This window comes from Parastagonospora nodorum, assembly GCF_000146915.1.
Source record: "Parastagonospora nodorum SN15 chromosome Unknown scaffold_9, whole genome shotgun sequence".
In the NCBI taxonomy this organism is placed as follows: domain Eukaryota; kingdom Fungi; phylum Ascomycota; class Dothideomycetes; order Pleosporales; family Phaeosphaeriaceae; genus Parastagonospora; species Parastagonospora nodorum.
Window position 1 is genome coordinate 110,666 of NW_001884557.1, and position 21,621 is coordinate 132,286.

Genomic DNA, 21,621 nt, shown 5'->3' on the forward strand with positions numbered 1-21,621 from the left:
TAGTAGGCCTTAATAGGCTAGTAATAATAAGCTTCTCAGAGCTTTAGGTATAAACTTCTAGAGTTTACTATATATAGCAAGCGTAGATAAGTAGATAATAGCTTTAAGAAGTAAGTTCTTTCTAAAGAGATAGGCGTTAAGCTATACTCTATATAGTAGAGTAGAGACTAGATTCTAGCAGTAAAAGAAGATAAAAAAAGCTACTAGACTTAATAAAGAGCTAATAACTTTAAAGTTCTATATAATAACTAAGCGTAAATAAGAAACTACTTGCATTAATTAAAGCTGCAAAGCCTATAAAGAGCAATTTTTTACTTTAGTCTACTATTATATAAGGCAGACTATAGGCATAGAAGGCTTAGATTAATAAGAAGTACTTATATTTAACTAAAGGTAGAATAGTAAATAAAGAGTCTACTAAGAGAAGAGAGTAGCTAGCTATATATACTGCAAGGCATATAGGCGCTAGGCTAGCGTATACGCTAGCCTAGAGTAGACTAGCTAAAGTAAAAAGAAAGAGAAAAGAAAGCTAGAGCGAGTAAAGTATACTAGAGCATAGATAGTAAGTTAGAGAGTAGATAGTAAGTTAAGCAGAGATGCTTCACTTGCATACAAACCTCTCTAGTATCTCTTACAAATAGGCATAGATAGAAAATAATAACTTTGTAAGGCAATAGCAAGGTCTATAAAGCGTAATAAATTTTCTAAGTAGTAGAAGGAGGTAGCAGCAGTCCTAGCAGACAGTTTAGTATAATTTTCTAAGTTTATAACCCCGCTGCGTAGGAGTTGCAAACTTGGAATTGTATATATAGATTTATTAGCAATAGAGCAGTTTTAGCTCTATCTGAAGTCTGTCCGGATCTACAACCCCTAATAGACCTACCTTACTACTTATGCCTACTACTACAGTAGAGTCTTTAAGACGAGGCTTTGGCTCTCTTTGCGGATGGGGTCCAAGGCATTATATTTGCTGCGTTATCCTTGTTAGATGAGGTCTGAACAAGGCTTGAGAACGGATCTTAGCCTACTCTCATCTCGATCAACAGCATACAAGCTTGTCTCCTGTCTCTGGTGGGTTTCTGTTTCAGGATCCTACCAATGGTGGAGCGCGATGACTTCAGAGCTGCCTGACGGCTTGTCCAGATCCGGCTGTACATTCATGCTCGATCTGAAAATAGACTCTGCTTCTTCTTCAGCGCTCCAGAAGGTTCGTATCCCGAAGGTTGAGTTGTCGCTAAGCAGATCCTCCCAGGGCTGGAATAAGATCAAGCCACCACAACCATGGCAGATCAACGGCTCGAGCGATCATTTGTCAGGCTGCAGAACATGCACAAGTCCCAAATTTAATTTGTGATTCAAGTATGACGACAGGATCAGGAGAGACTACTACCCATGTGTTCTAGTTTGCCACTACACGTGTTCGCACATTGTTTGCATCCCCGTTGATGACGGTTGCAGAAGCCTGGGAACCTCGCCAAACACCAGCAATACCTGCGCTGAGGCACGCGAGACAATTGAAGAGGTCCGCGCGGGCACGACCGAACCATCCGCCTGGAGCAGCTCCGCAGACACCACATGCTCGGTCAGGTCCTGAACCAATCGATGATGGTGGCGCGCGCCATCTTTTACTGATAAACGTTCGATTGCCGTAGGGTAGCGCAAATCTATCAACACAGTGAACATCGAGCACAGCAGCAGCAGTCGTCCAAACTCTGCTCAAGGCGTCTGAGGCATGGTCTCTCCATGTGGCTGAGGTAGGGCGAGCAGTATGAAACAACAACCCTGGGCACACTTCACGGTACGCTAGGCTCAGGTTGGACGGGCACCCCCTGAGATGGGCTTCGCATCAGGACCGGAAAGGCTCCGGCGCTATTGCGGCTGTCACGGCGATCCTTTCAGGGACGGTCTTCGCGCTCGCTTCTGCGCGTCCTGAACCAGTCCAAACAGCGAAAAGGGAGTAAAGTGTGAACCGTCTTACGTGCGCGTGACGGAGCAACGCGTTGTTTTGCAGAAACCTCCGTGCTATATTTACAAAGCCCTGCGCTGACACCTGCATGCCAAGCGGGTTTCAAGGTTGAAACGGCCTGTCTCCTCTAAACAAGAGCCATCCGCGTCCGCCCGGGAGATTAGACGAACAGCATCTTCCTGACGGCCTGAGATCCGAGCTTATACCTCTTCGTCCATCTCCCAAAAGCGTAGCACCTTCTCGCCTTCTCGAACCCTTCCATATTGCGCGCGTCGGCATCCCTTTCACAGCGACCACGACTTCTCGCCCAGCACGGCCCGTCCCAAGTCAAATTACGGCATGACATTGGCTCCTACGCGCGCAACATAGACACCATGGACACCGACGAGCCTCAGCTCTTCCAGTACGGGACACCGCAACACAGTAATTCTTTCAAGCGTCCGCGTCGCAGCCTCCAGGGCGCCACACCTTTGAGCAGCGTTTCGGAAGGCCTTTCACCGTCACCACGACACTCTGGCCAAAGCACCTTTAATCCGCAGGTCATTGATCACATCAATGCCCTGAAACATCTCGATGACCACCAGATTCTGTTGATGCTGCAGGCAGCGCGCAATGGAGGTTTGTATTGATGCCTCTTGGTTGGCGCGTCCGCTAACTCGTACCCCAGATGGTATGCGCCTTCCAGGGCCCGATCGATCGTCCATGTCGACTCTTGGGAGTCGCGCCTCTTCATACTTGAGCGTGCCCTCGAGCAGGGTGCCCAGCATGATGTCGGATCCACGATCCTCGGTCGCGTCCACGGATTCCTCCTTTACGCACTATAGCGCCGCATCGTCGCGCCTCTCGACAGCATCATCCCGTCTGTCCACCATTTCGACCGCGTCGACACCAGCGCCGAAAAACTTTGCCTGCACCTTTTGCGACAAAGCACTAAAGTCTAAGCCATATTGGAAATCGCACGAAGAGGAATTCCACGAGCAGAGGCTTACATGGCGTTGCCCAGATTGTGAGCAAATCTTCCATGCTGGCAAGCGTTTCCGTGAACATCACACCAAGCTACATGTAAGGTTACTCCTCCGAATTGGTGATGCCATTAGCTAATAATGTAAGGGTTGCGAGCACTGCAAACAACCGCGAGAGAGTGGTCAGCCAACCAGCAGAAAAGCATCTCCATGCGTCAAGAAGTACGAAATCGTCATGCACGATAAGGATGCTTGGGGTTGTGGATTCTGCGCGTCTCTCTTGACAACCTGGGAAGAGCGTTGCGAACACATTGCCATGCACTTTGAGGAAAAGGGTAGCTCCAAGTGGAACTTTACAAACGTCGTTCTCGGCTTGTTAAAGCAGTCCGAGGTGGCCAATGCGTGGAACCAAATGATGCTCCAGCGCCATGGAGAAGAGCAAAACTGGCCAAGCCTGGCCTGGGAGTCCAAGAGGTGCAATCGCCTTCGATACAAGCTCGAAACAAAGTGGGATAACCGTGCCTTTGACATTGAGAAGTTGGTCCAGGACACGTATGATCTCGCCGAGATTGAAGCCAAGGATGTCGAAGTCACGCCAGAGCCCATGGCAGAGGTGCCCGAACCCATTGATACCAGCCAAGGAGAGATTGTAGAGTTCAAGCTTGAGACATCAGACTTTGGCAACGATTCAAGACTGCAGAGCTCCCATGGACTACCGCCGGAGCACAGCATGATGGATCTGGACCCCATTGAGCCACAGCAGTCTATGCACCATCAGCCAATGCAGCAGAATTCGTGGCCCGTCAGCACCGACATGGACCACAATAGCATGAGCGTGGCTACCAGCATGGGCAGTTTTGGTGCGTTTGATACGCACATGACATCTATGCCAACAGACTTTTCACAGCCTATTTCGCAAAACTTCCAGCAGCAGCAGCAATCTTGGCCCAACGCCGGATTTGCCTCGACTCCCGACCTGCTCAGCTACCAACAGCCGACACAGTACATGGACTACAATCAACCTCGGGAAATGGTGTCAGTCCCCACATCGCAGTATGCAAACCTGGCCAACTACCCAGCGACTAGGCAAAGCATGCCACCCAACTTCCTTCCACAACAGCAGCAGCAACAAAGCACGCCAACATCTCGACGTTATGTGCCAAAGCTGGTCAGCATTGGGTCAAGCCGGGTGCCTCAACAGGACCAACCGCCTCCACCACCTCCCAAAGACGAGGGCCACCATAACCACAACCGCTTCTCCCGCATGATTATGCGCCGGCGACCAAGCAATATTTCGCAACACAGCCTCGTCTCGCAACGAGACATTGGCTGGATGAATGATGACAACTGGGGCTAACGCTCTCGCCTCGTCGTCAGAGCATGATGTCTTCATTGATACACATGCTCACCCACTTTGATCTACGCCGGCTGGCCTGCACCGTACATCCACTCTCCTTAAAACAAACAAAAAGCCTCACTGTGAAAAGTGACTCCGAACCTCGCATCCGTATGCGAGCTACACGCCACCTCAACGGAGCCCCCCACACTTATACCACCACATTTCCTTCGTCTTCTACTGTCGCATATTTGATTTTTTGAGCCTGGCTTTTGGGAAATGGAATAGGAGAAAGAGTATACCCAATAATGCAGCGTGTTTTTGTCTTTGTTATTTACGGTCGAAGATTAGAGTCAGTCTTCTGGAATCGGGCTTGCTCTCGTTTCGGCCAACCCAACCAACCTAATACCCCCCCAATTTTTTTTGTGCGAAACAACGCGTCGAGTGTGTAGCTGGAAACCTTTGATGTAAGGAAAGAGAATTACTCCATAAATGCAACATTCAACTTCACTGTCTCCCAAGAGTGCTGTTCTGGCAATTTGTGAAGCGGTCGGTGTTGACCCGAGTTGTGGAGCCGTGCACCCCAGACGATCACGCGGGCTCCCATGGCGCGTGCGGTTCGCATCAAACACGTCTTCATCTCGCTTGGAAGAGAGGCAGCCAATGATGGCTGCATAGGTAGGTTTGACGCCTCTGCAGGCGATCTGCGCCGCGGAGGGATCGCTGGCGCTAACATGATGTCGTCGGAATTTCCCCGCGTTGCGTCACACTTTTGAGCTAGAGCGTCAAATGAGGAATTTCGCATGTGCTACTCGAGACGGTACGTTGGTTTATTGGTGTGCATATACTAGTGGTCTGGACTTCGACAATTGCCAATACACGCCCTTTGGTTCCATTTGGATTAGCTGCAAGAAGGTGGGGTTGAAGTTGACATCTGATATCGACCACGCTACAAAACTTGGGTTCAGAAGGACGCAATCATCGTTCCCGTCCAAGGAGCAGATACACTTTTCATTGCGCTTTCCAATTGACTGGACGTCCCTGTGGCGCCTTCATCATGGTACCTTCGCTCTCAAACACCACACAGGGAGCAATCATCGCCTCGGCCTTTTTCGTCCCTGTGCTCACATACCTCTACTTCACAAAGACTCAAAGGCCACAGAGCACAGCCGGTCCACTTCCAGAACCCACAGAAGTTACAGCGCTCTACATTCACCCGATCAAATCATGTCACGGCATCTCAGTGCAGTCGGCAAAGCTTTTGCCTACTGGCCTTGATCTTGGTACGCTTCATTACCATGCCACTATATAAACACTAACACCCCCCAGACCGACAATGGATGTGGGTATCCTATCCCTCCTTCGAATTCCTCACAATCCGCAATAATTCACGCATGACCCTCATCCGACCCACCTACGACGCCTCAACCGACACCTTGACTGTGACCGCCCTCGCCCCAAACACCATCGACGAGAAACTCGAATTCGCAATCCCTGCACACCCAACCAAGGAATGGCTCAATCAAAATACTGAGAAGCACGACGCGAAAATATGGAGCGTCACAACTCCCGCCCGGGTCTATTCGAGCAAGTTGACTGAGCCCTTCAATGCCTTCTTCGGGCAGGAGGTGAGACTTGTGTATAAAGCATCTCAATTCGACGCTCCGCGCCCGCTCGGCTCCAACGGCGCTCCACACCTCCTCGGTCGAGAAGCAAGTACATGTTTCCCGGACATGATGCCCCTCCTTATCGGCTCCGCGTCCTCTCTATCCGAACTAAACACGCGCCTGGACAGTGAAATCGATGTCCGTCGCTTCCGCCCCAACATACTCGTCAGCGGTGACGCCGCGGCGCCATGGGATGAAGATCGATGGAAAACAGTGAAAATCAGTCCAAAGGGCAAACACGGCGGGATGCCGTTGACGTTTGATGTCACACAGAGGTGTGCGAGGTGTAGGGTGCCGAATGTTGATCCGGATACGGCGGAGGAGGATAAAAAGGAGCCGTGGGAGACGCTGGTCAAGTACCGGAGGGTGGATGAGGGGATCAAGTTTAAGCCGTGTTTTGGCATGTTGTGTGTGCCGCGGGAAGGGGGGAAGATTAAGGTGGGAGATAGGGTGGAGGTGCTGGAAGTTACGGACGGGCATAGGTATATACCTGGGTTTTAGGTTGGATGTAAAGTTTTGCTTGGTCTATGCTATGTACATGAGTTGGAAAGGATATCTAGATCTTGGGCTGTTCTTCAGCCAACTTGATCTTGCCCTCGCTATCATATACAATCTCCCTAATCTTTACGCAGCGCAAGTGGTTCACGCCCTTGGACAACGACGAATCGTGGTAGAAGAGGTACCACTTGCCCTTGAACTCTGCAATGGAGTGATGCGTCGTCCACCCAATGACGGGCTCGAATATCCGTCCGCCATATGTGAATGGGCCGTATGGGTTGTCGCCAATCGCGTAGCACAGGTAGTGTGTGTCGCCCGTGCTGTACGAGAAGTAGTATTTGCCCTGGTACTTGTGCATCCAGGCGGCCTCGAAGAACCTCCTATCATGATCCGCAGCCTTGATGGGGGCGCCAGCCTCGTCGAGAATAACCACGTCCTTGACTTCCGAGGCGAATTGTGTCATGTCGTCGCTGAGCTTCGCGACCTTGGCGGTCAGTGCGTTGCCCTCTGTCGCCTCCATGTTTGAATAAGCGTCGCGGTCGAACTCGCCCTTTGTCCAGCACTGCAATTGTCCGCCCCAAATGCCGCCAAAGTACAAATACGCCTCGCCGTCATCGTCGACGAAACTCGCGGGGTCGATGCTGAAACTGCCCTTGATGTACTCGGGCTCTGGCTTGAATGGACCTTCGGGCTTATCGCCCACCGCGACTCCGACCCTGAAGATGCCCTCCTTATCCCTGGCGGGGAAGTAGAGGTAGTATTTGCCATTCTTGGTCGCGGCGTCGGGCGCCCAGAGTTGTTTCTGTACCCACGGCACGTCTTCTTGCTTGAGGGCTACGCCGTGGTCTGTGACTGGTCCGCCTACCTCTTCCATGCTGAAGACGTGGTAGTCGGCCATGTCGTATTGGTCGCCATTGTCATTGTTTGCAATGTCGGTCTCGCGGTCGTGGGAGGGGTAAATGTAGAGCTTGCCGTTGAAGACGTGGGCTGACGGGTCGGCAGTAAAGACGTGTGTGACAATGGGTTCTTTGTCCGCCATTGTATATGTTGTTCAAGTTTTGCGATTGTTTATTCTGGGATGTGGGTGGTGACAAAGGACCGAGTCATATATTCGAGGCATCGCGAATGCTTTTATGGCTGGAGGGGTACAGCCGCCCCCGCGAGACGGACTTGGAAGCCGATTACCCACCGGCACCACGTTCCAGAAGCCAAGCACATGACATGGTGTCCAAGACGGTCGTAGTCGTGCTGAAAAGCGGTTCCTGGCGGTACTGAGCCGACAGATGTACAGCGTGGACATGAGCTCCTACTCTAGAATGTTGGTGTGGTCATTTAGCCGTGGATTCACCCGACTAGACGCGTCCATTTAGCACTAAAATGCCGCGGGGTGATGGAAGCACTCGAGGTTGAGATCGACCGAAATACAGCCGTCAGATCTGGCAGCGAGTCTGTCTTGCTGGTGAATGTTTCTGGAAGTGGGTGGGGTCGAAACGCGTGGGCACGTGCCTGGTGTGCATGACCAAAATGGATCGCCGTCCACAGTCATCCACCACAACACCAACCTTTACGAAGTAGTGGCGTAGTCATTCAGCCTGTGCCTTCTTGTATCGTCACAACGCAAGCCTAACTGGATGGTTCCTTCTTTTGTCTATTCGCTCTCCTTGCTTCTCGCGCTGCTTTCCTCTTTTCTTCCGCCAGTTGCAATTCAGCCTTCATCTCTTCCGCCAACTTTTTGTTCAAAGAGGCCTTCTTTTGAATCTCGCTGGAGCGCCCAATTTCAACCTCTTCAACCTCTTCCACATCGAGCACTTTTATTCCATTGTAATCGCCTTTTCTTACAAGTTCAGTTCTCTGCTTGCGTAGCACGTCTTCCCCAACATGACGGCAACGCTTGAACATTGCGCTTTTCAAGTCTCCATGCTGTGGATACATTTTTTCGTCATTTCCTGCCCTATGCACGCTTTGGCAATGCGGAAAGACCTTCTCTTTTTGGAGGGGAATTGTGCTGAGCCTATGTGACTGTAACTTTTGGCCATGGATGAAGCCCTTTGCATTACAGTCCTTGACAGTGTCGCCTTTGTCAATACCAGACTGTTTAAGAGACATCCAGGGCATGTGCAATGTCTTGGGCTCGTGTTCTTCGTATGCGCCAAGAACGCATAGCAAACGTAGTGGTGAAATGGTCATGGGGTACGACGTGAGAGGCAGGTGCTTTGATGAGCCTGATGCCATGATGAAAAGCGTAAAGAGTTGCAAGGTGTGCAGAGACATGTAAATGTCTTTACCTTTGATATGGAGAAGTACGATAAGTGTCAAAGTATCTTTGGTGTGAAAAGGATTCTTGGAATGGTTTGTGGAAAAGGGTCCCAGCTAAGCCATCGTGAACCACGGTTGGAATTTCAAAATTACACAAACAGCCACACAGCGCAATTTTGGAACTCATCTGATGTATTACTGGGAAAGGGGATTTCAAAGAGTTTAACAAACACGCGATTACGCCGATATCAGACTATCACCTTCTACTCTCTACTGTCCCTGAACCATCATCATCCCTCCTTGTTCACCTTGATGCTTCTGCGCATCCAAAATCACCTCCTCGCTACCAAAGCTCCAGTCTTCTAAACCATTGAAAGCACCATCCTGGCTCTCCGCCTTTCCGTTACCAAAACCCTTGGCATCCCACTTCTCCGTACCCTGGACGCCCTTCCAGCCGCTCTCTGCGCCAAACACGCGGAACAACTGCGCATTCAAGTGCTCATACTCAGAGTAAGACTTGGGCCAGCCGCCCAGACGCTGGTACGCCATCTTCAACAAATTGAGGTGCTTGAGCGCAAGTGCAGACCTGTCGATCTGCGCAGCGTCGAGCGCGGGTGCATTTTGTCCGTCGTGACGCTTCACCTTGACGCCCTCCTTGGCCAACAGCGCAGCCGTAGTGTCAAGTTCGTCATCGGACTCGTCTTCGCTGCCGCCCTGATGGTTGACGACAAGGCGCAAAACGTCCTCGTGCACGCCAACAGCCTTCTTGAAGAACTCAGACGCCAGGCCTGCCGTCTTTGCATCCTTTTGGTATGTGAGCGCCGTTGAGGTGTACAGCTCTGCGAGCAGCTCGTATGTCTCGATTGTGACGGGTGCGCGAGGCCCGTGGGCACGACGCATATTGTACGCAATGTCTTCGGCAAGACGGATTGCCTTGACAGGGCGTTCCGCGAGGTAGCGAGCACAGATGAGACGGCGGCCAAGGTTGAGAAGAATGGTTGCGGGCCATGTGCGCTGCGCGTCGCGAGTGTTCCACAGAGTGGTGAGGAGCCACTCGAGCGTCTCGTAGTCTTGCTGCTCGCCAAGGAGCACACTGAGACGAGAGAGCTCGTATAGTTGTACCTGGGCAAAGTTGATGTTGAGGTTCTTGCAAATCTCCAAGATGCGCTTGACAATCTTGTTGCTAAGCTCAAGCATCTTCTTGCGCAGAGCAGCGTCGGGACACTTTTGGCCTCCTCGGTCGCCGACAAGCAGAGAGGCAAGCTTGAAGCCCATGCTAATGGCACGAGGGCCATTGTATCCGTCGTGCTTGCTGGCGTACAAGAAGCCCAAGTTGGCAATGTCGTATGCCTCGGGGAATTTCTTGGCCTTGACGAGCTTGCTGACGCTGTCGTTTGAAGCGAGGATGACGCTGCGGTTAAAGTTCTTGTTGCGTCCATTACCCAAATGGTCCATGATGCCAATAATGAAGATGCGAGGAGACTCTTTGCTCTGCGTGTTCAGGTCTTGGGCATCACGCTTGACGAATAGACCAACGGCCTGGTCCTCAACAACTGTAATCATGTCGTGTTGATGGTTGCGGCGAAGGAACCAGCGGAGAGGCGCGGCAGCCAAGAGAATGTCGGTCAAGCTCTCGTTGTTCTCCAAGGTGTGGTGGAACTGCTCAAAGTAGATGTACTCGAGTGTCAGATCTGCCATGATCTCGGGGAAAGTAATGGTCAGATCCTTGCGCAGGTTATACTGGAGGGCTGCAAGGAACGCAAGAGATGAACGTGTGCTCTTTGTCAAATCAAAAGACCACTTGGATGCATAGCGAGTGTCTTTGGCGCAAATCTGGCGGTGCAGTTCCTGGACAAGGCTTTCAGCGGTACTGGCCTGATCAATTGAGCGGAAAGTAGAGGCAATGGACTCTGCACTCTCAATTTGCTTCTGACTCGAATTTTCCTTGCTAATGATCTGCGAAACAGCAGTGTTGAGCTGCTTGACTGCAAGATCAGTCTTTTGCTGACGGCTGTACAGCGTCGAGAGCTCGCGCAAGTGGGTGAGCGAAGACTCGTGCGAGTACCCATATGCACGTGTGGAATCTTGCAACTGAGACTCGGACATGGTCAGAGCACGCTGAACAGTTTCAGCCTTCATATTGCTCGAAGATGCAGACTGAATCTGCTTGACGTATAACGACGACAAGGCTTGGTTGATATCGCTGGTGTTTGTGCGAGTGGTGACAGTCTTAGACCTGCTAGATACATCCTCGTAGAGAGCAATCGCCTGGGAAGCATGCTCCTCACTACGCTGCGCAACCTGCGCGAGCGAAAGAGTAGCTTCAACAGCAATAGTAGACTCTGCGCCAAACACGGCCTTGACAGTCTCGCGGTACTCGTTGCTGACCTGGTATAGCTCTGTCCAGCTGGCCTTGGTTTCTTCTAGACACTGGTAGAAGCGCTCGTATAGCGTTTGCACAAACTTGACTTCGGTGAAAACCTTGTGCTCTTTGGTCTTGGTGGTAAAAGTCTTCCATAAGACACGGTAAATGCTCACTGCTTCTGCATAACGTCGGTCTTCCCAGTAGGTAGTTGTAACCACAGTGATGGCATCTAGAGCAGCTGGATGGCAAACATCAGAGTCCTTGTTGAGGCTTGTAATGATTTGCAGGTAGTAATCGATCCAGTATGGGTGGTTTCGGGGGTGCTTTTGGCAGCGCGTCGCCAACGTGTACAACGTTTGGATTGTCAGCTCGTGAGCGGGACCAACTCTGTTGCGGTGGTACACCAGCATCTCCTGGTAGATGCTAATGGCTTTGTCCGAATAGCCATGCTTGTCGTAAAAGGTAATAAGCAAAGTCTTGGACTTGTCGAAGACGGTCTGGTCAACCTTTTGTGCGACCAGTACGGCACGGAAGAAGCGGTTATACATATCTTCCACCTTTTCGAGTTGCCTCGTCTGGAGATAGCACTCGGCAAGCTGCTCAACCAGCTCAATGGATTCCTGCGTAAAGGTCGATGTCATGGTAACATCATGAATGGAATCAGCCAAGAACGAAGACCAGGTTCGCTGCAGAGTCGCAGTAATTACGTTGATGGCAGCAGTGTAGTTTCTCTTTGCCATGTACTGCGCAGTGAGCTTCTTTGCAAGAGCAATTGTGCTCGAGTCAATTGTCTTGGACGAGTGGATAATGGAGAAAAAGACGTCCTGGAATACAGACTCTGAGACGGTGGTTGTCGTCTCAGTAACACTGCCAGAAGAGTTGAGACTCTGCTTGACGAGTTCAGTAGACGTCTCAGATAGCTGCTGATTGATTTCCCGGGAAATGGAAGATTCCTCTTGGCGGACGCTCTTGAAATACGAGCTTGCATACTTGAAGATTGACAGGGCTTGGGTATGCATACCAACGGATCGCATCTCTTTGGCGACATTGGTGAGACGGGAGACTATACTTTCCGCAAACGACAATTGACTGTGCTCGTACTGTTTCCAAATGGATGTCAAGACGCTCGCTGATTCCGACGACCTCTTTTGAGACTTCAGGAATTGCGAGTAGCCCGTCGCAACTTCAATGTTCTTCTCGTGCCATTCAAGGGAACGTGCAGTGCGAGTCTTGGAAGAAACTTCTTGCCAGAGCTCCACATACGTCTTCTCGGCAAGTGCAAACTCTTTTTTAGATGCGTGGGTTTCGGCAAGGCGGAGATAGGCGACAATCGAACCAATGTCAAAGACTTCCACACTGTGGTCTTCTTCCTCGTCTCCGTGGAAGAACGATTCTTGGTAACCGTCAATGCTTCTATCACCTTTGCCCTTACCAAGAACAACATTCATATGTCCCTGGATATCTTGGGCTTGGTGCGAGTTGCGGCCGTACTGCTGGACGGTTGCCTCTTGAATAAGGCGATAAATCTCCATTGCCTTATCCTCTTCCTTGATCGAGGCATACAGCTCCACAAGCAACTTGCGAGTATGAATCACCAGCTCAGAAGTACTGCCATATTGTCGCTCATAGGCGGTGACGAGTATGGTGAGTATAGTTTCCCGATGGGTCATGACCTCTGTGCGAGTTGTCGTTGTCAGACTCTCGGTGATTTTGAGGTAATGGTTTGCGCATTCCAACGTCAATGGATGGATATCGCTCAACACCTTGCGACTAATGGTCGTAGACCAGTAAAAGTATTTGGCAGAGTCTTGAGGGTTAGAGATGAGTAGGTAACTAGTCGCAATGGACAAGAAAGTTTGGAGTACACTTGGGTGGTTCTCTCCAAAGTTTGCGCGGCGCACTGTGCCGACGAGCTTGTGTAGGTCAATCGCTTGGGGCATGGGAAGCTGGGTCTCCCAAACAAGCTGCTCTAGAATTGGGAAAACAGTCGACTCGGGTAGAGCCTTCTGAAGCTCCGACGAAGGCTTATAAGCTCCCGAAGTCTGTGGTGCCAATGGCGATTGCTGCAAATGAAGTACCCAGTAGCGGACAGTATACTCCAAGAGGTGGTGCTGGTGGTACAGGCGATCTCCAAAAGACGGATCAGAGTTGTCAAGAGTAGGCTCGCCTTTCTCTCGTAGCACAGACTTGGCATAAGTCAAGACGCGCAGTAGCAAGTCGGTCTCGCTCTCTTTTAGTGGAATAGGGAGCTTGTTCTGATCGGCAAAGTCGTAAAGAGCAGCGTGAACAATGGGATGCTTGAAGCGCACGATTCGCTCGTGAATTGTCAGAATTGGCTCAAGAGACTTTATAATGTCGTTGGTCTTGATGCCAGTATCTGAGATAGTGCCGCGTTGCACGTCGATGGTGAATAGCGTGTGGATTTCGTCGATAGTGAGTGGACGCTCTGCTGCCAGGATCCACGACACCACAGTCTTGGCCTGGCTCGTAGTGTTTAGCGATGTGAATAGCTGGAGTATCAACTCTTGGATCGACGGCTTTTGCTTTTCTACAGTGTCGAGAAATTTTGTGACAGTCTCGGGCGACTTTTGGGCATTCAAAATTTGGCAAACGAGGATCGTGTACAGGAAGGATCCGTTGGCCGTCTGGATGATGCGGTCAAGGAACTGCTCCTGATCATAGGCTCGCTGTCCATGGAAGTTGTGGTTGTGGACCAAGGCTCGAAGTGCGACTGCGTGCAAATCTTCACGCAAGTCTTCGCGCGTAATTTGATGGTGTGTTCCCTTGGCCGACGATGGCATCTTGATTGACGATCCCAATGTGATCAGCCTGACGCCACGACCCTGGTTGGTAACGGTAACCAACTTCTCTAGGAGAGAGGCTGGACTCATTCCACCCGCAGATTGAATGGATGCCGATTTGGAGTCGGCAATCTCGTCGAGGCCGTCGACAATAATGGCGAGCTCATTGCTTCCCTCGACTGGGTGTGCTAGCGCATCACCCAGAGCAGTCCACAAGTAGTCTTCGTAAACCTTGAGGTCGCCAGTGGTTCTACACTGATGATATGCCCGGAAGATGGCATAGTACAATCCCATGTTGCCAACGCGAAGGTTCAAAAGCTGAAACAGCAGCGTCTTGACAATGGCGAGCGAAGTCGCCGTGGTTGGAATGTCTGGAGAAAGAGAGCAAAATAGCGTGTCGTACTGCTTGCGGTTCATGGGTCGTTGAAGCCGTTCAACGACGGACCCTGCAATGGTGGTCTTGCCTGACCCTTTTTCGCCCGTGACTAGTAAAAAGTTGTTTTGGCTTTGGAAGAATTTGGACAAGTGCTTTTGGAACCAGAGGCAAGTGAATTCCTATAAACAACATTAGGGAATGTCTTGATGAGGACGCGGGGTTACTCACCACTTGCTGATCAACAAAAGTACTATGATCACGGTTTAATGAGGCCAGAACACGGTCCTGTGGTGCCAGCCATCTGCTCAGCACCTGGACATCCAATGCTTCGCCTTCCTCAAAATCCTCATTTTCGATTTGAGAGCCCCAAATCAACTCGATCACCGAGTTTTGGCGTGTGCGAAAGGATTCAATGGTATCTCCAAAGAGCTCGAAAATGTCCAGGCTCGCAGAACCAGCAGTCATGCCTGATATTGTCAGCACAGATCCAAGGTTTTGCAAGTCTCACTGGTACTCACCATGTACAGTCTTGTAGAACTTGACTGCCACGTTGACCACAAGCGATAAAAGGTCAGTGTACAACATGCACAGTTGCTCGCGAATCTCCGAAGTCGCCGACAATAATTCTGAGCGGTGCAAAACGGACGAGAACGACATGGCAAATTTGTAAAACACGGAAAACGCCTTGTCAAGGGCCTCGGAGTTGTCGTGGCTCAACTGTAGATGTCGTCAGCAAAGGTGACCTGAATTGGGTTTACTACCTCCCCATTCTCGCGCAATGGTGGAGTCAGTGCCGTGGCTCACCTCAAGAAGCAGCTGCGCGTGGCCATAACCAATCGCGGCAGCAGCGCTGCTCTCCAGCGCGAAGCCCTGAATCGCCTGTTCAAAGTTGTGAAGCTGCTCGGCAAAGTAAAGAGCACCTGGAAGGAAAGTTCAGTGATGCGTTCAGGGGCAGTCCAGACTTTGGGCAACTTACGAATGAGGACTTTATCCCAGCGGCTTCCTTTGTGGGGAAGCGTAGTCAGCCGCTCCGACCTAATCCACTCGAGAAAGTTGACATAAGAGACGTTGCTGACAGACTGATACACGCCAGCACCAAGCTCGGCCATGCTTCGCTTCTTGAGAGCAGCTGCTGATTCTTGGACGAGACCAATCTTGTAGCTGTTCCCACCATTGGCGCGCTTGCTGACTGTCTTCATGGTGCTCAGATTGTGGCTCGGAGCGCGCGATGACGTGAACGAAGGGAGACGACCCTTTGATCGAAACGCAGCCTTGGGCGACATTGGAGGGCTCAGCACACCATTAGTACCGCTCTGGCCATTGATGCCGCCATAGGATGATACTCTTTGCGACGCCATATCGCTTCTGTACGCTGTGATTTGGCCTGGGCGTGTCGGTGTGGAAGAGGTTATCAAAGAATTGGCTGAGATGTTGGACTGGACTGAAAACTGTGTCTGAGACGTATTGGAAGTGTTCGGTGATTGACCGAGGGCTTCTATCTCGAGTGGCAGAGTGCTTTTGGTAACTGGTGTTGGGACTGGTGCAAGCTCTTCGGGCTGAGGAACAGTGCGGATATTCTCGCTACCACGTGCAGGGAGTATATGGCTATTAGAAACAATTGCGGGCTCAATTGCTGCTTCTGTGGCTGGTCTCGGAACTGGTGCAGGCCTTGAGGGCGAGGGTGCAGCGAAATCTTCTGATACGGGTCTTGTTCTCTGACCTGGCAGTGTCTGTGCTGACAGTGAGCTCTGTCGACTATGTGCGAAAGTCGAGGCTGGTGACGTGGTGGAGGCTTCGGGAATGTTTAATGATGAGCGTTGAGACGTGTCTGATGAAGCGTCTGAATCCTTTGACCCTTTCCGGTGTTTTCCTAAAAGTACAATGGTCAAAATAATGGTTATTCAAAAGTGAAAAAGGACTTACGGAGCGATTTAAATCCTTTAAACATGTGGAGAATGGTGCTATGTCATAAGCTTTGAGAGTCGTGGCGTTTGATCACAGATTGTTGCTCCTTTAAATGTAGCTGCATTCATATGGGCCATAGCTTGAGAATCGGAAGCGGGGCTTACGCAGGTTCGAGAATTGATCGCCGTCATCGAGCACATGTCGAGACACTAATGGCATCAATGAGATCAGTCATCGGTACATGGTAAACTCTCCAGCTGGATCTGGAAAAGCTGCCATCTTTTTTCCGAGGACTTGGTCAAGCTTGCTGGGCTTATGGTGATCATGCTAGCCTTTTCTCCAGAGAGCAACATTACTCGTGCTACTGCGGACAAATGAGCCACATCGTTTGGACTGCTTGCGTGCCAGTCCTGTGGAACGACGGACATGATCACGGAGCTTCCGAACAAATTTCAGCTCTGGCAGCTTGCCTCGCTTTCGTGGCTGCAGTTAGCATGCCCTGTACGCGTTACTTCGTACATCAACACAATCTATTGCTAGCTCGTGGGCATGCAGCTTGACGTTGACGTCCAATACTAGTCTCCGCCACAGGATTGGCACAGTCGAGCTCGATCGTTTATGAGATTTGGCCCATGTCGAATCAGCAGTCGCACCACTGATCCCGGGAGCATCCCGAGACCCTCGCGGCCTTTTCAATAATGAAAAACCGCCTGTGGCTCGAGAAGTAGTTTATTCAGATAGCTATTTCGAGAGTATAGAGTTCAAGCACAAGAACATTCACTTCGAAACTGACGACTCTCATTATGAGCCTTTTAGCCATATCTTACCCATGCACCGCATTGTAGAAATGATTCAGTCATTCATGTCTCAGTAAACGACCTCATCCTGAGCGACTTTTGCGAGTTTGCCTGCACATCAGTAGATCCATATCGTAGTCGCCGACCACAACCATTGGCAAGTTGTTTTGTGGGTCAAGCTGCCACCTATGCATAATTTACGGAGGCGTGCTGAGTTTGTGGGGTGCAAACGTGTACCGCTGTCCATGATGCTCTTGGTTCATTGGTCCATGTCCATGATACCTAGGTTGGCATTGCTGAATCGCCAAGCAGATGTTCGGCGGAAGGAGACTGGTCCCGCTGCATCAGAGACCTCTGGCTATATGATTGGGTCAGCTCTGGAGCCAGAAAGCTTTGACTGTCTGCATGATCGACGGTAGCGATGAACGGAGCTGAGAACATACCCAAAAGGTTCTGGCGCCTTTCTTCGGGAAGACACGCGTCAGATGTAGCTTCTCGCTTAGATTAACTTTAATCGCTGATATCGAATGCCCCCCCTTTGGACGCATCGGACCAGCCGCTATATCGGAATTCAGTTCTGATGCAGTTTTGTATAGTCTTTGTTGTCGCACATCAGAAAGACCATTGATCCAGCTGAATCTTCGCTTAGCAATCGACCCTTGTATCTACATACATCTCTGCAGCACCTCCTACCCCAGATTCATGTCCGCACGTCCATTGCCACGAAACCATGCCTAGGTATATGCAGGCTGTTCGTGATGCACAGAATGTCATTGCGAGGCTTTTCATCGTGCCGGTCCTCCGCCACATCATCGATCCGCACAATAAGCGGCAAGACCGAGTCTCCATGACCCCGCCTGCATGCATGTGCATGTAAGTCTGCATATCGATGAAAGGCTCAACCCACAAATGGCCAAGGTGGGCGATCATGCAATCCGAAACCGTCAAGTCGGCAGCTTCGCATCATAAAACTATCCCATTCGAGAATCGCAGGGTGCCGGCCTCCGATAGGTACATCATCGCATTTACCACCGGGTGGAAGCGATTTGGGAACACGTTCGAGGCAATCACGTCGTGATTGATCTACGTCGGGGTCGGTTTGATACAAACCGTCAAGCCCCGATCTCAATGTTTGGTGTGGAGCAAGAGACAGCTATATACGATTCCCAAGCCGACATTCAGCACATCAACCGGGTCCTCCGGTTCTACAGCCTCCATTCTTTGCAGCAAGATTTACTCACCAAATGCAGGCAGCCGATGGATCCTCCAGAAATTACGGCTTTGACCGTGCATCCATGTCAAACAAGCGTCAATTTAACTAGTTTACCAGCCACCAGCCTCCCGCTTAGGCGAAGCGGGATGCTAAGGGAACGACCGCCTATCTAGCGGGAAGGCCGGCGCCAGACTCCCTCGCCCCGGATCTCGCAAGCGGACGTTCCCTACGATCTACCACTTTTGTCGGCGAGCTGACCACGTCAATGCCTTAGGCTACGAGTCGATGTGGACGATTGGCTGACATCTTCAGACATGAGCACATTGCTCGCACCTTGTGAGTGATCGGTCAGTCAGGAGGCCAATGAGCTGAAGGCTGGCATATTCCTCTTGAGCGAGCTGTCAGCATAACTCATGAACCTGTCAGGTCGTCCGTTCATCATACTCATCATTGCGGTGTCAGAACGGACATGTCTGGCTATCCGGCTCGAGGCTTTGCGGGGAATACAGGGCCCTTTTTTTTTTAGCATAGCGACGTCAGCGATCAGAACATAATCTGAATGATCTGTACCAGCTTCCTGGTTTGGCTGACCATGTCCCGTCCTCGCGAAGAAAACCTCCGTAAGTAAAGCCGCGCAAACTTACCGTGCTAAGAACAATGCAACAGCCGAACAAGCAGCAGTGTGTTGTTGAGTTTCTCGGGCTACAATAACCTAACAGGCTGCATTAGCACGAGCACTTGCGCACTCGCCTCGTATAGGATGCAGTGGTGTGGTAACGATCTATAGGCGGCGTGCAGCACACAGCGAGCTTTTGTCGAAAGTAAGCTGCAAACCCCGCCGCAGGCTTTCGAAGGCAGTGGGCGGAACGCGCACACACCCCACGCTGACAGGCAAAGTACAATCTGGAGAGCGCTTCAGCTTGCTGCGTATATGCACGTCTGGGCTGAACAGTCTGATCCAACTTGGCGAATTACGCACCGCCCACTGCATTTACCTCAGCATTTTCTCTGTCCGTATGCAAATGCATTGCCTGTGAATCACGAGCTGCAAGAATACTTATGCTCTGCTGTGAAAGAATCGCCCCCACTGACTCGCCCAAAAGTATAGTGGCTATCGCTTCCTAGAAGAAGCAAAGAAAATAAACAAAGTGCACGATCTTGACCTTGTTGGGAAGATGCAACAGCCACAAGAGCTTCGATCACTATGACGTCCCTTTCAAATTTTGCTACTCTCTTGCAGACTTGAGCTGAGCTACGGAAACCCCACGCGCTTGCCGTTCTGTTGGCGCAGTCTCATTGCATGCGCCCTCACATTTCAGATGCAGCGCTACAGTGATGCCACGCGGCGAATGGATGGAATTTGAAGCCGTATCGCTGCCAGACACGTGTGTTTATACTCCTGTTCAGGGATTGCTACTCATACCCACTGTCGCTGTCGATGCCTTGTAGCCGATCAATGCATTAATGAGCGAAAATATCAATTCCTCGTTGTATAGCTCGACTCAACGGCCTATTGGACCTCCCTCCCGTAACACTAGTTTCTCCCTTAATCGGCGAAGGCGTAGCAATCCCGAATGCTGTGCACTTCAGCACTGTACTTTAGACCATGCGTCCCAGGTAGTGTGTCACCGCTCGAAACCCTGAGCTGAGCCCTTATTCATACCTCCTGGGAGGGTTTCCCTCGGATTGGTAAATTAATCAATCAATCATGGAGGAGAATAGTGGCAATGGATATTGCTCTAGGCCTAGAAATGCGCCTTTGGTGAATGATCAATTTAAAAAGATTTGCTATTTCGAAGCAGCTAACGAAGAGCGATTTTTCCTTATGCTACCACGTCAAACTCTTAATGCCTCTTCATGGTAGTCAAGTTTCCGATTCTCCATCGCTCATTCCAGATAGTCTCCACCCGTCTCCTTGTGGATAACATCAAACATTGGCTTCGCCGAAAACCATCCTGTGCAATGTCAGTACATCTCTCCTTCACCTCTTAACCGCATGAGATTCAAACATACCAGCAATCGGCGTCCCAACCGTCTTATACGTATACGCCGCATCTTCCTCATCAATATGAATCAACTCACCTCTGCCCGCCACCGCCGCATCCGCCATCAACTGCGAATGGCAGCATTTCTCCAGACTCACGAACCAAAACACCGCCTCCTCAATACTCTTTCCCACAGTCAACAGGCCATGATTCTGCAACAACGCTGCCTTCTTATCCCCTAGTGCTTTTGCAATATTTTTACCCTCTTCTTCCGCCAACACCACGCCCTTGAAACTGTTATACACTACATGGTCGTTGTGGAAGGCGCAGCTGTCTTGCGTAATGGTGTCGAGTTTTCGACCTAGAGCGCAGAATGTGCGGCCGTAGATTGAATGCGAGTGGGCGGCACACATGACATCCGGACGCGCGGTGTGGACTGCGTGGTGGATCATGTATGCGGCAGTATTTAGTAGACGGACTTCTCCGCCGTCGATTACTTTTCCCTCTGCATTAACGAGGATTAGGTCGGATGCTTTCATCAGTGAAAATGCGACGCCAAAGGGATTCACCCAAAAGTGTGTTGGTTCTACGGGGTCCTAAGCGCATGTCAGTGCAGATATCGAAACGCGTAGATGGTAGACTCACTCGCAAGGTAATGTGTCCAGCCACACCCTCATCGAATCCATATTTTCCAAATATGCGAAAGGCGGCGGCGAGTCGGCCTTTGAGGTATGCGCGCTCCTTGTACGGATCATCGAACTTTGGTGGCTTGGGGAAACTCAGTGTTTCCATTTTGCCTCGCTTTTCGTCGAGACCTGGTTCGAGCGGGGCGGTGGTGTTTGGTTTCTTGTCATCGCCGTTCTGAGGCTCAATTGCTGATGGTGGCGACATGTTTACTTGTAGGGTTCAAAAATCTGAGCCGGCAATAAACAGGAGGCGATCACGAGAAGTCCAAGAAATGAATCTAACACCAGAGCTGGACTTGGTCGCAGAGAAAAACCTATAGGTTTGGTGAAATTGGCAATTGCGACGCAAAGAAAGCGGCAAGTATTACAACAATTGAAGCAATAAGAAAGTGGCAACCTCACTTCCTATTGTCGATCACCATGCCTCGGTTTTAGCTATCATTACACGCCCTACGCTGCACTAAGGCAAAGATAGCACAGAAAAGGCGCTTCGGTAGTCGGCAATCATGCCCAGCTGACGTCCAGATGCAATGTGGTTGGTTGAACTGACTTCAGGTCGAGTGCGGGGTTCTCCCGGGCTTCGGAAACGAGGGTCAGGGTGCGGAAACTGCGGAATAACTACTTCGTACTTCGTACAAACCTCTGCATCACTCGTGATCCCTTTTTGCACATCTCTCTTTGAATAACCATTCGCAATTGCCCGCTTGCCGTATTTTTCTGTTTGAGTAAAGCTGTGAGGAGTCAGTTGGGATTGCTGCACACCTGGGGCGTCATCCGAGATGGGCGTATCCTACATCGCATATTCAAC

General features: G+C 50.7%; 8 protein-coding genes across 8 annotated transcripts; 4 read left to right on the forward strand and 4 right to left on the reverse strand.

The window, feature by feature from the left end:
• Positions 1–2,466: 2,466 nt before the first annotated feature.
• SNOG_20066 (hypothetical protein) lies at positions 2,467–2,733 on the reverse strand (the record flags this gene model as incomplete). The annotated part of the gene is made up of 1 exon (XM_001796453.1): positions 2,467–2,733. The coding sequence occupies one exon, from the start codon at positions 2,731–2,733 to the stop codon at positions 2,467–2,469; it is 267 nt and encodes an 88-aa protein (XP_001796505.1).
• A 430-nt stretch (positions 2,734–3,163) lies between these two features.
• SNOG_06121 (hypothetical protein) lies at positions 3,164–4,590 on the forward strand (the record flags this gene model as incomplete). The annotated part of the gene is made up of 1 exon (XM_001796454.1): positions 3,164–4,590. The coding sequence occupies one exon, from the start codon at positions 3,164–3,166 to the stop codon at positions 4,283–4,285; it is 1,122 nt and encodes a 373-aa protein (XP_001796506.1). The 3' UTR covers positions 4,286–4,590.
• Positions 4,591–5,321: 731 nt separating this feature from the next.
• SNOG_06122 (hypothetical protein) lies at positions 5,322–6,432 on the forward strand (the record flags this gene model as incomplete). The annotated part of the gene is made up of 2 exons (XM_001796455.1): positions 5,322–5,547; positions 5,594–6,432. The coding sequence occupies 2 exons, from the start codon at positions 5,322–5,324 to the stop codon at positions 6,430–6,432; spliced, it is 1,065 nt and encodes a 354-aa protein (XP_001796507.1).
• SNOG_06123 (hypothetical protein) lies at positions 6,430–7,468 on the reverse strand (the record flags this gene model as incomplete). Its single annotated transcript, XM_001796456.1, has 1 exon — positions 6,430–7,468. The coding sequence occupies one exon, from the start codon at positions 7,466–7,468 to the stop codon at positions 6,488–6,490; it is 981 nt and encodes a 326-aa protein (XP_001796508.1). The 3' UTR covers positions 6,430–6,487.
• A 584-nt stretch (positions 7,469–8,052) lies between these two features.
• Positions 8,053–16,351, reverse strand: SNOG_06125 (hypothetical protein; the record flags this gene model as incomplete). Its single annotated transcript, XM_001796457.1, has 7 exons — positions 8,053–8,714; positions 8,994–14,406; positions 14,456–14,694; positions 14,746–14,944; positions 15,032–15,147; positions 15,204–15,611; positions 16,297–16,351. 7 exons carry the CDS (start codon positions 16,349–16,351, stop codon positions 8,053–8,055), a joined length of 7,092 nt encoding a protein of 2,363 aa, XP_001796509.1.
• Positions 16,352–17,659: 1,308 nt separating this feature from the next.
• On the forward strand, positions 17,660–18,007 carry SNOG_06126 (hypothetical protein; the record flags this gene model as incomplete). Its single annotated transcript, XM_001796458.1, has 2 exons — positions 17,660–17,802; positions 17,848–18,007. The coding sequence occupies 2 exons, from the start codon at positions 17,660–17,662 to the stop codon at positions 18,005–18,007; spliced, it is 303 nt and encodes a 100-aa protein (XP_001796510.1).
• A 727-nt stretch (positions 18,008–18,734) lies between these two features.
• SNOG_06127 (hypothetical protein) lies at positions 18,735–19,179 on the forward strand (the record flags this gene model as incomplete). Its single annotated transcript, XM_001796459.1, has 3 exons — positions 18,735–18,762; positions 18,930–18,963; positions 18,987–19,179. 3 exons carry the CDS (start codon positions 18,735–18,737, stop codon positions 19,177–19,179), a joined length of 255 nt encoding a protein of 84 aa, XP_001796511.1.
• A 712-nt stretch (positions 19,180–19,891) lies between these two features.
• On the reverse strand, positions 19,892–21,018 carry SNOG_06128 (hypothetical protein; the record flags this gene model as incomplete). Its single annotated transcript, XM_001796460.1, has 3 exons — positions 19,892–20,097; positions 20,156–20,723; positions 20,773–21,018. The coding sequence occupies 3 exons, from the start codon at positions 21,016–21,018 to the stop codon at positions 20,030–20,032; spliced, it is 882 nt and encodes a 293-aa protein (XP_001796512.1). The 3' UTR covers positions 19,892–20,029.
• Between the last annotated feature and the right edge of the window lie 603 nt (positions 21,019–21,621).